The sequence below is a fragment of the Bombina bombina genome, chromosome 1, assembly GCF_027579735.1.
Source record: "Bombina bombina isolate aBomBom1 chromosome 1, aBomBom1.pri, whole genome shotgun sequence".
Lineage (NCBI taxonomy): Eukaryota > Metazoa > Chordata > Amphibia > Anura > Bombinatoridae > Bombina > Bombina bombina.
The window spans coordinates 1,031,929,426-1,031,946,980 of NC_069499.1; the positions used below are offsets into that span (position 1 = coordinate 1,031,929,426).

A 17,555-nucleotide genomic window follows, 5' to 3' on the forward strand; every position below is an offset into this window, starting at 1 on the left:
TGTCACCTGATATAAGTGGCCAGAAAATGGAGAAAATAAATTTGTCAGGAAAAAATCTGCTTATTTGAAATTCAGAGTAGGTGTTAAAGGGACAGTATACACCAATTTTCATATAACTGCATGTAAGAGACACTACTATAAAGAAAATAATATGCACAGATACTGATATAAAAATCTAGTATAAAACCTTTTAAAAACGTAGAAGCTCCCAGTTTAGCACTATTAAAAAGGTTATGCTGGGACCAGGGATAGGCACATACAAAGGCTATGGCGGACATTTTCCAAAGTACAGACCTTAGTGAAAGACACCACGGTACATTTGAAATTAAAAATATTATTTTAAATGGCTTGGTGTTATTATACTGATGCAGATACCATTGATCTTATAACCATCCTTTGGCTATACCCATGAGCCAGTGTCACTACTGTGTCTTTGTATAGTGCTGGGTGTTATTATACTAATGCAGATACCACTGATCCTATAACCAGCCCTCCTTTGGCTATACCCATGAGCCAGTGTCACTACTGTGTCTTTGTATAGTGCTCGGTGTTATTATACTAATGCAGATACCACTGATCCTAAAACCAGCCCTCCTCTGGCTATACCCATGTGCCAGTGTCACTACTGTGTCATTATATAGTGCTTGGTGTTATTATACTGATGCAGATACCACTGATCCTATAACCAGCCCTCCTCTGGCTATACCCATGTGCCAGTGTCACTACTGTGTCATTATATAGCACTGGGTGTTATTATACTGATGCAGATACCACTGACCCTATAACCAGCCCTTTGTCTGGCAATACGAATGTGCCAGTGTCACTACTGTGTCTTTGTATAGAGCTGGGTGTTATTATACAGATGCAGATACACATCCAGTATTTCACTCAGGCTTTATTTATTCCATAATTTATCACCCAATATCGCTAGCAGTCTCTTCACAAGTCACTAACTTTACTCACACCATGGCCTCTAGTTATCAATCTCTGGATGGAGCTTGACGGCCCCTGTTTCTGGTGAGTCTTCAGACTCGCCAGAAACAGCAGTTATCAAGCAGCGGTCACAAAGACCGCTGCTCCATAACCTGTCCGCCTGCTCTGAGCAGGCGGACAGACATCGCTGGAAATCAACCCGATCGGGTTGATTGACACCCCCCTGCTGGCGGCCTATTGTCCGCGAGTCTGCAGGGGGCGGCGTTGCACCAGCAGCTCTTGTGAGCTGCTGGTGCAATGATGAATACGGCGAGCGTATTGCTCGCCGTATTCAGCGAGGTCTGTCGGACCAGGTCCGACAGACCTTAATAACTAGAGGCCTATATATATTTTTTATTCCTATTATTGATTCAGAAAGAAACGATATACTAAGGTTGTGGCAGACACTGCAAGGGCTAGTCACGGACACCAGTGTCCGTGTACGGACAACTTGCCTATCCCTGGCTGGGACACACATTTAAATAGGCTGAAAAGCAAAAACAGCAGACACTCCCCCCTCCCCTGCATATGAAAAGACTGTTTACACAAACAGGAGCAAGCTGGAGTAGGTAGACAACAGTCTACTTCTTAAACTTTGGGGCTTGGTTACGAGTCTGTAAAAAAAAACAACAACAAAAAAAACGTCTATGGGCTATATAAATGCATCATCTACATTACAAAACATTTATGCAAAAAAAATCAAGTGTACAATGTCCCTTTAAATCTTTGTCTTTCTTTTACAAGATATGACGAGTCCACGGATTTCATCCTTATGGGATCACGCCTCCTGTCTAGCAGGAAGTGGCAATGAGCACCACAGCAGAGCTGCATATATAGCTCCTCCCTTCCCTCCCCCTCCAGTCATTCTCTTTGCCTGTGTTAGTGATAGGAAGAGGTAAAGTGAGGTGTTAGTTTTAGATTCTTCAATCAAGAAGTTTTTTATTTTAAAATGGTGCCAGTGAGTACTATTTTCCTCAGGGAGAAATCGTCAGTCTATAACTTCCCAAGAGGAGTGGAGACATTTTATTTTTCTGCCCTGATGTTGATGATCTTAGCAAATGTTATCTAAGATCCATGCTAGTTCCCACAGAGCAGTTGAAGGTAGTGTAAAGAAACATCTTCAGTGTGGAGAACCGTATCATGCTACAAGCAGCATTGAGGTATGTTCAGTCATTTGTTTCTGGGGAGACTTGATGCATCAGAACAGGCTGACATTATTCCCTATATGGGGAGGGGTGATCAGTATGCACTATATGTATGTTAATGGTGTACCTGGAGTTCCCTTTATATAGACTACTAAATATGTCTAATATCATTTGGGTATATGCAGTATGGGCTAAACACTGGGAGATGCGGTTGCTGGCTAAGGACTGTCATTGTCATACATTAAACTGACCTAAGGGAGTGCAGTTTCTTTTCATGCAATTATGCTTGTTATTTGTGCGACATGTTTGGTTGCTGTGTAAGAGGGGCACATGGCTTTCATATTTATTTTAAGAATGACATGTTGGGTTTGTTTTTTGCTAACCATGTGGGTCTCTGTAAAGGCTTGAGTTACGCCCACGGGGGGCGGGCCTATTTTCGCACGCTCAGACGCGCAGTATCATCCGGATCGGATAGACAGCAAGGTCCTGGGCTCCGGTGGGGCCTAAGTTGTTTTGCTAATCGAAGTGTCTCACGAGCTTCTCAAGTAGCAGCAGTGTGTTCCGGGGGCAGGTAGGTGCCGCAGCAGAGCTGTGGCGAGGTGCAGGGGCCTAAATAAATAAAGAGTTTGTTATATCTTATAAATCGATAGATATTCGTATTTTCCCACTCTAAGCAAACTGGTGCAATACTGTAAGACTATATTGGGCACATTAGAATAGTTTTTGTGGCCGCAAACATTATTTTGAAGATAACAGAAAAATTGTTGCGTTTTTATTATTTAAAGGCGCAGTACATTTTTTAATGTAGAAATTTTGTATATGTAATTTGACTTCAAAGCTCAATATTTCAAATAAAGAACGACTATTATTGCTATTGCTAGTCTGTTTAACATGTCTGAACTTGAGGAAACTACTTGTTCTATGTGTTTAGATGCCATTGTGGAACCCCCTCTTACTTTTTGTCCCTCATGAACTGAAAGGGCCTTACAATGTAAAGGGCAGATTTTCTTTAAGGAAAGTGTGTCTAAGGATGCTTCTCAGTCTGATGAGAATCAGGGTATGCCGTTACTTTCTCCCCATGAGTCACAACCTCTAACGCCCACCCAAGCGACGCCGGGTTCTTCAACGACGTCTACTTCATTTACTCTGCCGGATATGGCTGCAGTTATGTCATCTACCCTTACAGAGGTTTTATCTAATTTGCCATTGTTACAGGGCAAACACAGCAGGACAGAAGTCAATTTGAATACTGAGACCTCTGATGCTTTGTTGGCTATTTCCGATGTACCCTCACAGGGATCTGATTTGGGGGTCAGGGAACTTCTGTCTGAGGGGGAACTTTCTGATTCAGGAAATGTGTTGCCTCAGACAGACTCGGATGTCATGTCCTTTAGATTTAAGCTTGAACACATCCACCTGTTGCTTCGGGAGGTTTTAGCGACTCTGGATGACTGTGACTCAATTGTAGTACCACCAGAGAAATTGTGTAAGATTGACAAATACTTAGAGGTGCCTACTTACTCTGATGTTTTTCTGGTTCCTAAGAGAATCTCGGATATTATTACACGGGAATGGGAAAGACCGGGTATCCCGTTCTCACCTTCTCCTAATTTTAAGAAAATGTATCCCATATCTGACACTATTCGGGACTCTTGGCAAACAGTCCCTAAGGTGGAGGGATCTATATCTACCCTGGCTAAGCGTACAACTATTCGTATTGAGGACAGTTGTGCTTTCAAAGACCCTATGGAAAAGAAATTGGAGGGTCTTCTAAAAAAGTTATTTATTCATCAGGGTTTCCTTTTACAACCGACAGCCTGCATTGTACCAGTTACCACTGCGGCGGCTTTCTGGCTTGACGCCTTAGAAGAGTCTCTTAAGACTGAGACTCCTTTGGAGGAAATTCTGGATAGAATTAAGGCGCTGAAGCTGGCTAATTCTTTTATTACAGACGCCACCTTTCAGATTGCCAAGTTGTTGGCTAAGAATGCCGGATTTGCCATTTTAGCGCGTAGAGCGTTATGGTTAAAGTCTTGGTCTGCTGATGTGTCATCTAAGTCAAAGCTTTTGGCTATTCCTTTCAAAGGGAAAACCATATTCGGGCCTGACTTGAAAGAAATTATTTCTGACATTACTGGAGGTAAGGGTCATCTCCTACCTCAGGATAAAGCAGCTAAACTGAGGGGTAAACAAAATTATTTTCGTTCCTTTTGGAACTTCAAAGGAGTCCCTGCTTCTTCTTCCACTATACAGGAAGGGAATTTTGAGCAAGCCAATACTGTCTGGAGACCCAACCAGGCTTGGAACAAAGGTAAACAACCCAAGAAGCCCACTACTGCTCCCAAGACAGCATGAAGGGGCGGCCCCCGATCCGGGACCGGATCTAGTTTGCCCAGGCTTGGGTAAGAGATGTTCAGGACCCCTGGACACTGGAAATCGTGTCCCAAGGGTATCAACTGGAATTCAAAAATTCTCTCCCAAGGGGGAGGTTTCTTCTTTCACGATTGTCTGTAGACCAGATAAAAAGAGAGGCATTCTTACGCTGTGTAGGAGACCTCTCTACTTTGGGAGTAATTCGTCCCGTTCCAATACTGGAACTTGGGCAGTGGTTTTACTCAAATCTTTTCTTGGTTCCCAAAAAAGAGGGAACGTTCAGACCCATTTTGGATCTCAAGAGTCTAAACAAGTTTCTCAGAGTCCCATCTTTCAAGATGGAGACTATTCAAACAATTTTACCAATGATCCAGGAGGGTCAATATATGACTACCGTGGACTTGAAGGATGCATACCTTCATATTCCTATCCACAAGGATCATCATCAGTACCTTAGGTTTGCCTTCCTGGACAAACATTTTCAGTTTGTGGCTCTTCCCTTCGGGTTGGCCACAGCACCCAGGATCTTCACAAAGGTTCTAGGGTACCTTCTGGCAGTTCTCAGGCCGTGGGGTATTGCATTGGTGCCTTATCTAGACAATATTCTGATCCAGGCGTCGTCTTACCATCTGACAGTCTCATACAAACATGGTTCTGTCCTTTCTGAGGACTCACGGGTGGAACGTGAATCTAGAAAAGAGTTCACTAATTCCGCAGACAAGGGTTCCCTTCTTGGGAACTCTGATAGATTCCATATCCATGAAAATTTTCTTGACAGAGGTCAGAAAGTTAAAGATTCTAAATACATGCCGAGCCCTTCAGTCCAATCCTCGGCCATCAGTGGCTCAGTGCATGGAGGTAATAGGACTGATGGTGGCGGCAATGGACATCATTCAATTTGCTTGTTTTCATCTAAGACCGCTACAACTGAGCATGCTCAGGCAGTGGAATGGAGATTATGCGAATTTGTCTCCTCAGATAGATCTGGATCAGGAGACAAGAGACTGTCTTCTTTGGTGGTTGTTGCCGGATCATCTGTCCCAAGGGACGTGCTTTCACAGACCCTCATGGGTGATAGTGACAACGGACGCCAGCCTACTAGGTTGGGGTGCAGTCTGGAATTTCCTGAAGGCTCAGGGTGTGTGGACTCGGTCAGAGTCTCTTCTTCCAATCAATATTCTGGAATTGAGAGCAATATTCAATGCGCTTCAGGCTTGGTCTCAGTTGGCTTCGGCCAAATTAATCCGTTTTCAGTCGGACAACATCACGACTGTGGCTTACATCAATCATCAGGGAGGAACAAGAAGTTCCTTAAGGATGACAGAAGTATCCAAGATAATTCAGTGGGCGGAGGCTCACTCTTGTTATCTGTCAGCAATCTACATCCCAGGAGTGGACAACTGGGAAGCAGACTTTTTAAGCAGACAGACTTTTCATCCGGGGGAGTGGGAACTCCATCCGGAGGTCTTTGCCACCCTGATTCTCAGATGGGGCAGACCAGAATTGGATCTGATGACGTCTCGTCAGAATGCCAAGCTCCCAAGATACGGATCCAGGTCAAGGGATCCTCAGGCCGAACTGATAGATGCCTTGGCAGTGCCTTGTCCGTTCAACCTAGCTTATGTGTTTCCACCGTTTGCTCTCCTTCCCCGGGTGATTGCTCGGATCAAACAGGAGAGGGCTTCAGTAATTCTAATCGCGCCTGCGTGGCCTCGCAGGACTTGGTATGCCGATCTAGTGGACATGTCCACTAGACATGACCTTCTAATTCAGGGACCATTCCAACACCCAAATCTAGTTTCTCTGCAACTGACTGCTTGGAGATTGAACGCTTGATTCTATCTAAGCGGGGGTTCTCTGATTCGGTCATTGATACTTTGATTCAGGCACGTAAGCCTGTTACTAGAAAGATCTACCATAAGATATGGTGTAAATATCTTTATTGGTGCGAATCCAAGGGCTACTCATGGAGTAGAGTTAGGATTCCCAGGATTCTGTCTTTTCTCCAAGAAGGATTGGAGAAAGGATTATCAGCAAGTTCCTTAAAGGGACAAATCTCTGCTTTGTCAATTTTACTACACAAACGTTTGGCAGATGTTCCAGACGTTCAGTCTCTTTGTCAGGCTCTAACCAGAATCAAGCCTGTGTTTAGACCAATTTCTCCACCCTGGAGTTTGAATTTAGTTCTTAATGTTCTTCAAGGGGTTCCGTTTGAACCCATGCATTCCATAGATATTAAGTTGTTAGCTTGGAAGGTTTTATTTTTGGTTGCTATTTCTTCTGCTCATAGAGTTTCTGAGCTGTCAGCGTTACAATGTGATTCACCTTATCTTATCTTCCATTCTGATAAGGTGGTTTTACGTACCAAACCTGGCTTCCTTCCTAAGGTTGTTTCTAATAAGAATATTAATCAGGAAATTGTTGTTCTTTCATTATGTCCTAATCCTTCTTCTAAGAAGGAGCGTCTGTTGCATAACTTGGACGTAGTTCGTGCCCTGAAGTTTTACTTGCAGGCGACTAAAGAATTTCGTCAATCATCTTCATTATTTGTTGTTTTTTCTGGAAAGCGTAGGGGCCAGAAAGCTACGGCTACCTCTTTCTTTTTGGCTGAATAGTATCATCCATCTGGCATATGAGACTGCTGGACAGCAGCCTCCTGAAAGAATTACAGCTCATTCTACTAGGGCTGTGGCTTCCTCATGGGCATTTAAAAACGATGCTTCTGTTGAACAGATTTGCAAGGCTGCAACTTGGTCGTCTCTTCACATTTTTTCCAAATTTTTCCAAATTTTATACTTTTGCTTCTTCTGAGGCTGTTTTTGGGAGAAAGGTTCTTCAAGCAGTGGTGCCTTCCGTTTAGGTTCCTGTCTTGTCCCTCCCTTTCATCCGTGTCCTATAGCTTTGGTATTGTATCCCATAAGTAAGGATGAAATCCGTGGACTCGTCATATCTTGTAAAAGAAAAGAAAATTTATGCTTACCTGATAAATTTATTTTATTTACGATATGACGAGTCCTCGGCCCACCCTGTCATTTCTATTATTTTTATTAAACTTCAGTCACCTCTGCACCTTTGGCTTTCTTTTCTCTTCCTAGCTTCGGTCGAATGACTGGAGGGGGAGGGAAGGGAGGAGCTATATATGCAGCTCTGCTGTGGTGCTCTTTACCACTTCCTGCTAAACAGGAGGCGTAATCCCATAAGGATGAAATCCGTGGACTCGTCATATCGTAAAAGAAATAAATTTATCAGGTAAGCATAAATTTCCTTTTTTATTATGCACTTGTAATTATGCAATTCTACAGCATTGAGTGGTCCTTTAACAGCCTTTTTGCAATGCTGATGGAGGAAGATGTAAAAGCAGCAAGGGTAAACAGGCAACATCTTAAATTATTCAACTGTTTCCTTGCAAAAGAGGCACTGGGTGTAGATACTGTTCAGCAATTACAAACGTTCTGTGTTTCCTACAATATTGTTGGTTTTACTAGTTTGTAGGGTCTAGAATGACCAAGATAAACAGAAAGTAAGTCAGATATATAGCAATTACTTTGACTTGGTTCACAATCCTAGACAATACGCACCAGGCTCTTGTCTCTTTTGTCTTGACCTGTGCAATATTGTACATTTACAATCATTAAGAGTTAATTGATGTTAACACATATAAAAGAAGAGTGTGACTTTGGGGCAAAGTTATTTTTTTTCTAATGTCTAGGGGTTTGAGCCAAGATAGTGCTTAAAGGGCCAGCAAATATTTTGTAATTACATGGCATTTGTGATGTTTTGCTATAGAATAACATGACTGTTAAGTGTAAACAAATATTAAAAACAAATTATCTCTTGCTGCAATTGTTTTTCAACTTTCAGTCTCTACCAACCACTTGCCTCCATTTTAAGGAGTGAATCTGGGTTTGAGTCTGCAGCTGATAAGTTGAGCAACTGTCATATTGAAGTGCCTTGTTTTGCAGTTGTTAACAGTTAATGACAATTAGGGAAAGATATGTAGAAGGGTTAGACACGAGAATTAGAAAATCCACACGTTAATTACTGATATGCTATGCATATATATGTAATTACTTTTATGCACTTTTAGGTATATCCTAGCAAACAAGATACATACTTTTGTAATTAGATTTGTAGTCCTAGTTTATTCAATTAAAAATCATAGAATATTTTTCATCAACATAGCTGTGTAGTTGGAAAGCAGGTGTTTGTGTGTGTGCATACCTTTATGTACATTAGCTCCTCTATTTACTTTGCTAGGTTGATTCTTTTACAGAGCGTTTCTGGTTCTGCCGCCTTGCACTGAATCACAAAGTTCTACACTATGGAGACCTAGAAGACAACGCTCAAGGGGAAGTACCATATGAATCACTGCAGGAAAAGAGTAAGTAATCTGACACCCAAGATTCAAAATCAGAAATACATGGTAATTATTATGCATATTGCACTGCCATTAGAATTAAAGCAGATGAAAGCGAGCAGGTTATTCTCACGAAACAAAATTACTTGGTTACTTTACAAGTTGTTGTAAGAAAAAAAAGGTGCTTAGTAGAACCTGGTGATTTAAACTTCTGTAATTGATCTTTATGCTCATGCCATATGTACACTAAGTGCTTGCCAAGTATACAAGTGTGTATATGCTGTTGCTATGTATACTGCTAATACTAATATAGGACTTGTGTTTTCTGTTAACACCAATTCTCATTGGTTGCCAATAAAATTGGTTAAATGGGTTTCTTAATGTGATCTATTAATGTGAAGGTGTAGAAGCCTGGAATTAATTATGTTATGTCATTCATGCCATCATTTGTTCAAAACTACCAACACATGTTTGTCTCTTGCCTTTTTCTGGTCATTATTTTCCATGTTCACCCAACACTTGCTACTTTAGGAAGAATATTGCTCTTAAATTGACATAATACTCTAATGCTAAATCACTTGAAAGTGGTGCAACATAACTGTAAACAGCTGACATGAAAATATCACCTGAACATCTCTATGTAAAAAGGGAGCATGTTTTACAGCATAATTTCTTCAGCTCACCAGAGTAAGTGCTCTGTAAACAGTTATACTTCAGCTGCTGTCCAGTGACATATTGAAGAAAAAAAAATAGCCAATTAGCAGTGCTGTGGTCATGCATTGCTTTGCTGTGATCTCATGAGATTTCACTGAAATCTTGTGAGATTTCATAGTAAACTTCCTTAAACTGAATAAGAAAATAACATGAATGTGCCTGCACATGCCAGATACACACTCCCTTGCAAGTCCTGGGACTAGTCAGCTTTTTACAGCTATGCTGCATCACTTTCAAATGCTTAAATATTTGGGTATCATGTCCCTTTAACATAAAAGTGATTAATGTCCAGAGATGTCAAAAGAAAGTATTTTCCTATAAAATTGGTATGGCTCTACACATGAAGAACATACACACTGAATCTAAATGGCATCTTATTTATAATCCACCTTTTTTATTTGCTGGATTATATAACCTAATAAGGAGTAGTATAATATTGTCTAGATGTACAAATACATAGGCAGGCTCAGAAAAATATATGTGCCCCATGTCTTAATAACGTGCATGGGGTGGGTTAATTTCTGTTTGAAAGTTATCATTCTTGAAGTGATAAATCCAAAAAATATGTACAAATATTTCTAATTGTATTTGAAATGTAATGTTGTATGTTTAAGAATATTTGTTTGCATTACTATGCATTTCAAATACTCCTTTTATATTCCTTTAAAAGTAACACAGTTGAAAGGAGAGCAGAGATATCATCTTTAATTTTAAATGTGCTGTCATACCCTGTTATTCGCTTTATCAGAAGCCTGACCCCTTACATCTTCAGTTAGTACGCCATACCTGCATAAAGTTAGAACTAATATTTATCACCTGGTGACCCTGTATTTTTTCTCAGTCCCTGTTGCTGACATCAAAGCTGTCCTGACAGGGAAGGACTGTCCACATATGAAGGAGAAGAGCGCTTTAAAACAGAACAAGGTACCTGAATGTATGTTTGTATGTGTGTGTGTTTGTAAATCACCGTAAAATTTAGGAATGTCACTCCTCACCAATCCTATAATTAGAATGTATGTGTTGAGAATATTACAGCTGCAACTTTCTTTTCTTTTTAGGAGGTTCTTGAACTGGCATTCTCAATACTCTATGACCCTGATGAAACTCTGAACTTTATAGCACCAAATAAATATGAGGTAATTACTATAATTTTTATGTTTTTCTTATCTCCTAAATATGAGGTCATTTTATTATGTTATGCTTTTCTTGTCTCAAGGGTTCTAAATTCCTTTCCATAGCAAAATCGCAATGCATATCTATGTATATCAGTAGTGTAATTATAAAGGTTACCTCAGTCTCTTCCACTCTCTCAAAGAAGTAATTAAAAACAATAAATATGCAATATTTGAAAATGTATTAAATATCATGATATAAATACTTCGTTCTCTACCCACCAGCTCCAATACTTCATATGTGTCGAATTTCCTCCAAAACACTTTACATCCATTTACTAATTCATGTTCTTTCCATCCTAATCCATCACTCCATCTCCCTTTACTTTGCAGATCTTTGCTTTTATCACCACCACATCTGTTCTTATCCCTTTGTCCTGCTCAAGCACCCCTCTTTAGCCTAGTGTGTTAGCCTCCTATATCATTCTTTAACTTCTAATCCTGTGCTGAAGAACCATGTTTCCTAAGTGATCTGTATTCTTTGTGAGCTTTGCTTTCATATAAGTATCTAACTGATCCAGTGTTCTCCCAGGACCTATTTAATGGGCACACCACCCCATATAGCTTACTGACCACTCAGCTGATATTGAAGCCAACCTTAAAAGGGACATAATACGGGTATGCTAAATCACTTGAAAGTGATGAAACATAACTGTAAAAGCTGTCAAGAAAATATCACTTGAACATCTGTGTAAAAAGGGAAGATGTTTTAACTCACTATTGTCTCAGCTCACAAGAGTAAGTGCTCTGTGAACATTTATCCTTCACCTACTGTTAGTTGCATGTTGAAAAAAAAATATAACGGCCAATCTGCTTCATCAGTTTTACTGTAATCTCAATGGATTTCACTGAAATCTTGGGAGATTTCATAGTAAACTTCCTTAAACTAAGAGGGAAAAATTTGTAGTTTTTATTTTCTCAAGCAAAAGTTTGTTATTTTAAATGGTACCTGTGTGTACTATTTACTCTCTGGCAGAAAAGGGATGAAGATTTCTGCAAGGAGGATGATGATCTTAGCATTTTGTAACTAAGATCCACTGCTGTTCTCACGAGGGCTAAAGAGTACAGGAAAACTTCAGTTGGGGGAACGGTTTGCAGGCTAAACTGCATTAAGGTATGTTCAGTCTATTTTTTTCTAGACAGTCTGTGTTATTTCTAGAAAAGGCTGGCAATATCCCCATGAGGGAAAGGTAAGCTGTATTCAGTAAAAGAGGAATCCAAGCTTGCATAAAGGGCTCATAGTTACTGGTGACACTGATAGGAAAAAACGTTTTCGTTCAATTGCAAATATAACATTTTTTGAGGGACTTTAAGGGGTCTTTGTGGCTTGTTTAAGGGTTATTAACCCACATGGCTAGTTTAAGAAACACTCTGTGGAGTTTCTTTTAGGCCCCATAACATCGAGTGAGGTGGGAGGGGCCTGGTTAACTTTACCTCAGAAGCATCCAGCTACTTCTCCAGAGGTTCCTGCTGTATTTGAGGGCAGTAAAGAGGTTTTCTCCTGTTAAGTGTAGTCAGTCCACGGGTCATCCATTACTTATGGGATATTAACTCCTCCTCAACAGGAAGTGCAAGAGGATCACCCAAGCAGAGCTGCTATATAGCTCCTCCCCTCTATGTCATACCCAGTCATTCTCTTGCACCTAACTAATAGATAGGATGTGTGAGAGGACTGTGGTTGTTAAACTTAGTTTTTATTTCTTCAATCAAAAGTTTGTTATTTTAAACGGCACCGGAGTGTGTTGTTTTTTTCTCAGGCAGCATTAGAAGAAGAATCTGCCTGAGTTTGTGTATGATCTTAGCGGACGTAACTAAGATCCATTTGCTGTTCTCGGCCATTCTGAGGAGCGAGGTAACTTCAGAACAGGGGACAGCGGGCAGGTTCACCTGCAAGGAGGTATGTTGCAGTATATTATTTTCTAAGGAATGGAATTGACTGAGAAAATACTGCTAATACCGATGTAATGTAAGTACAGCCTTAAATGCAGTAGTAGCAACTGGTATCAGGCTGATATGTATGTATGTTTACACTTAAGAATTTCTGGGGAATGGCACTTCACTGGGAAAATACTGTATACATATAAACTTTTAGCCTAAATCTGCAGTGTGAGCGGCTAGCAGCAGGCTTTTTAATAACATTTCATAAATTATATTTTAAACGTTTACTGGCATGTTAATCGTTTATTTATCTGAGGTACTTGGTGAAAAATAGTTTTGGGCGTTATTTTCCACATGGCTGTCGTTTGTTTTGAATTAAAACAGTTTGCTGAGCTTCCCTCACTGTTGTATTATGAGTGGGAGGGGCCTATTTTGGCGCTTTTATTGCGCAGTAGAAATTCAGTCACAGTCTGCCTTTTTCTCCCTGCATGATCCAGGACGTCTCTACAGAGCTCAGGGGTCTCCAAAACTAGTTTTGAGGGATGTAATCACTCACAGCAGACCTGTGAGACTGTGCTTTGACTGTGATAAAAACGCTTATATTTTCAATTGTTATCCGTTTTTTTGGTATTAAGGGGTTAATCATTCATTGCTAGTGGGTGCAATCCTTTGCTAACTTAATGCATTTACTGTGAAAATTTGGTTTCTATAACTAATCCGGTTCATGTTATTTCAACTGTGACAGTTTTTGTGTGCTTCTTAAAGGCACAGTAACGTTTTTTATATTGCTTGTAAATTTATTTGAAAAGTATTTTCCAAGCTTGCTAGGCTAATTGCTAGTTTGTTTTAACATGTCTGACACAGAGGAATCTCTTTGTGCAATATGTTCAAAAGCCAATGTGGAGCCCAATAGAAATTTGTGTACTAATTGCATTGATGCTACTTTAAATAAAAGCCAATCTGTACATTTCAAGAAAATTTCACCAGACAACGAGGGGAAAGTTATGCCGACTAACTCTCCTCACGTGTCAGTACCTGCATCTCCCGCTCAGGAGGTGCGTGATATTGCGACGCCAAGTACATCAGGGCGGCCATTACAAATCACTTTACAAGACATGGCTAATGTTATGACTGAAGTTTTATCTAAATTGCCAGAACTTAGAGGTAAACGCGACCACTCTGGGGTGAGAACAGAGTACGCTGATAATGTTAGAGCCATGTCTGATACTGCGTCACAAGTGGCAGAACATGAAGACGGAGAGCTTCATTCTGTGGGTGACGGATCTGATCCAAATAAACTGGACTCAGACATTTCAAATTTTAAATTTAAGCTTGAGAACCTCCGTGTATTATTAGGGGAGGTATTAGCGGCTCTGAATGATTGTAACACGGTTGCAATCCCAGAGTAATTATGTAGGCTGGATAGATACTATGCGGTACCGGCGTGTACTGACGTTTTTCCTATACCTAAGAGGCTTACAGAGATTATTACCAAGGAGTGGGATAGGCCCGGTGTGCCCTTTTCCCCCCCTCCTATATTTAGAAAAATGTTTCCAATAGACGCCACCACACGGGACTTATGACAGACGGTCCCTTAGGTGGAAGGAGCAGTTTCTACTCTGGCTAAGCTTACCACTATCCCGGTGGAGGATAGCTGTGCCTTTTCAGATCCAATGGATAAAAAGTTAGAGGGTTACCTTAAGAAAATGTTTACTCAACAAGGTTTTATATTACAACCCCTCGCATGCATTGCGCCTGTCACGGCTGCGGCGGCATTCTGGTTTGAGTCTCTAGAAGAGACCATTAGCTCAGTTCCATTGGATGAAATTATAGACAAGCTTAGAGTCCTTAAGCTAGCTAATTCATTTATTTCTGATGCCGTAGTACATTTAACTAAGCTTACGGCTAAGAATTCCGGATTCGCCATTCAGGCGCGCAGAGCGCTGTGGCTAAAATCCTGGTCAGCCGATGTGACTTCTAAATCTAAATTGCTTAACATACCTTTCAAAGGGCAGACATTATTTGGGCCCGGTTTGAAAGAAATTATCGCTGACATTACTGGAGGTAAGGGCCATGCCCTGCCTCAAGACAGAGCCAAACCAAGGGCTAGACAGTCTAATTTTCGTGCCTTTCGTAACTTCAAGGCAGGAGCAGCATCAACTTCCTCCGCTCCAAAACAGGAAGGAACTGTTGCTCGTTACAGACAGGGCTGGAAACCTAACCAGACCTGGAACAAGGGCAAGCAGGCCAGAAAACCTGCTGCTGCCCCTAAGACAGCATGAAGTGAGGGCCCCCAATCCGGAAACGGATCTAGTAGGGGGCAGACTTTCTCTCTTCGCCCAGGCTTGGGCAAGAGATGTCCAGGATCCCTGGGCGTTAGAGATCATATCTCAGGGATATCTTCTGGACTTCAAAGCTTCTCCTCCAAAAGGGAGATTTCATCTTTCAAGGTTGTCAACAAACCAGACAAAGAAAGAGGCGTTTCTACGCTGTGTACAAGATCTTTTGCTAATGGGAGTGATCCACCCGGTTCCGCGGTCGGAACACGGACAAGGGTTTTACTCAAATCTGTTTGTGGTTCCCAAGAAAGAAGGAACCTTGAGACCAATATTGGATTTAAAGATCCTAAACAAATTCCTAAGAGTTCCATCGTTCAAAATGGAAACTATTCGGACAATCTTACCCATGATCCAAAAGGGTCAGTACATGACCACAGTGGATCTAAAGGATGCGTACCTTCACATACCGATTCACAAGGATCATTACCGGTACCTAAGGTTTGCCTTCCTAGACAGGCATTATCAGTTTGTAGCTCTTCCCTTCGGGTTAGCTACGGCTCCAAGAATCTTTACAAAGGTTCTGGGCTCTCTTCTGGCGGTACTAAGACCGCGAGGAATAGCGGTAGCTCCGTACCTAGACGACATTCTGATACAAGCGTCAAGTTTCCAAACTGCCAAGTCTCATACAGAGTTAGTTCTGGCATTTCTAAGGTCGCATGGGTGGAAGGTGAACGTAGAAAAGAGTTCTCTATTGCCACTCACAAGAGTTCCCTTCTTGGGGACTCTTATAGATTCTGTGGAAATGAAAATTTACCTGACAGAGGACAGGTTAACAAAACTTCTAAATGCTTGCCGTGTCCTTCATTCCATTCAACACCCGTCAGTGGCTCAATGCATGGAGGTAATCGGCTTAATGGTAGCGGCAATGGACATAGTACCTTTTGCACGCCTGCATCTCAGACCACTGCAATTGTGCATGCTAAGTCAGTGGAATGGGGATTACTCAGATTTGTCCCCTATGCTGAATCTGGATCAAGAGACCAGAGATTCTCTTCTATGGTGGCTTTCTCGACCACATCTGTCCAGGGGAATGCCCTTCAGCAGGCCAGACTGGACAATTGTAACAACAGACGCCAGCCTACTAGGGCCTCGCTTCCATTGAGTCGTTAAAAATGGAGCCGTAAGCTACCAAAGCGGCCGACAGCTAAAAGTAATTTACGGCTGCATTTTAGTACCAGGTTTCCATTGAAAAGATTAGCGTGTTGCGCGCAGTCGCTCTTTTCGTGTAGCTGTAAGTTAACGTTGTGTTAACGCTTCCATCTGACGTCGGATTTCTTGAAAATCAATTAGTTGCTAAGGTAACCCGACCTTACGCTATAGAATTTACGTTTAACGTCCGTGCTTCTTACCTGTGATCGCCTCTCAAGAAAAATAAAAAAACACTTATCCATATTTTTAATAATCAAATACTATTTTCTAATATAATTATATTTAACACTTCATAAATATAAGTAATATTTATTGCTGCCCTAGGCATAGGTCTAGTTTGCATTCTGTAGATATGTTCTTGCATATATTATTATATTTAAATATATACTGATATTTCTATTAGAATATAAGTTCAAATATTTCTATACATGAGACAACAATAAATATTACTTATAACAATTTATTTCTACATTAAAACACTTGCATTATTTGCAAGTTTTATCATTTCAATAGAAAATAGGTCTCAAAAAGCACAATTTTCCTCTTTTACACCTAGTTGAGCTGGGGGTAATATTTCTCAATGTATCGACAGCCTCCGACAATGTATTAACGGTTAGCACTTTCATTGGAAACCTGGTATAATTTATCGATTAACGGCTTCTATTACTTTCTATGGGACGCGAAGATCTTTTCGGCAGCCGAAGTCCGGCTGCCGATATTGATGTATAACGCGCCATTGGAAACAGTCGATAAACGATATTGCTTCCGACAGCATATTTATCGGTTTGCGAGTGCACGCAAACTGAATTACGACTCAATGGAAGCGAGGCCTAGGTTGGGGCGCTGTCTGGAATTCCCTGAAGGCTCAGGGATCATGGACTCAGGAGGAGAGTCTCCTTCCAATAAACATTCTGGAATTGAGAGCAGTTCTCAATGCCCTTCTGGCTTGGCCTCAGTTAGCAACTCTGAGGTTCATCAGGTTTCAGTCGGACAACATCACGACTGTGGCTTACATCAACCATCAGGGAGGGACAAGGAGTTCCCTAGCGATGATGGAAGTCTCAAAGATAATTCGCTGGGCAGAGTCTCACTCTTGCCACCTGTCAGCGATCCACATCCCAGGCGTGGAGAACTGGGAGGCGGATTTCCTAAGTCGCCAGACTTTTCATCCGGGGGAGTGGGAACTTCATCCGGAGGTCTTTGCCCAAATACTTCGACGTTGGGGCAAACCAGATATGGATCTCATGGCGTCTCGCCAGAACTCCAAGCTTCCTTGTTACGGGTCCAGGTCCAGGGACCCGGGAGCGGTCCTGATAGATGCTCTGACAGCACCTTGGACCTTCAAGATGGCTTATGTGTTTCCACCCTTCCCGATGCTTCCTCGATTGATTGCCAGGATCAAACAGGAGAAAGCATCGGTGATTCTAATAGCGCCTGCGTGGCCACGCAGGACCTG

The 17,555-nt window shown here is 41.4% G+C and overlaps 1 protein-coding gene across 2 annotated transcripts in view; it reads left to right on the forward strand.

Moving 5' to 3' along the window:
* Positions 1–17,555, forward strand: part of ELMO2 (engulfment and cell motility 2) — a 188,517-nt gene that overhangs the window by 156,077 nt on the left and 14,885 nt on the right. For both annotated transcript variants that reach the window (XM_053719560.1, XM_053719501.1), the window contains 3 exons: positions 8,764–8,871; positions 10,403–10,485; positions 10,620–10,697. In XM_053719560.1, the coding sequence (XP_053575535.1) occupies positions 8,764–8,871; positions 10,403–10,485; positions 10,620–10,697 (269 nt within the window). The remainder of the gene's footprint in view (positions 1–8,763; positions 8,872–10,402; positions 10,486–10,619; positions 10,698–17,555) is intronic.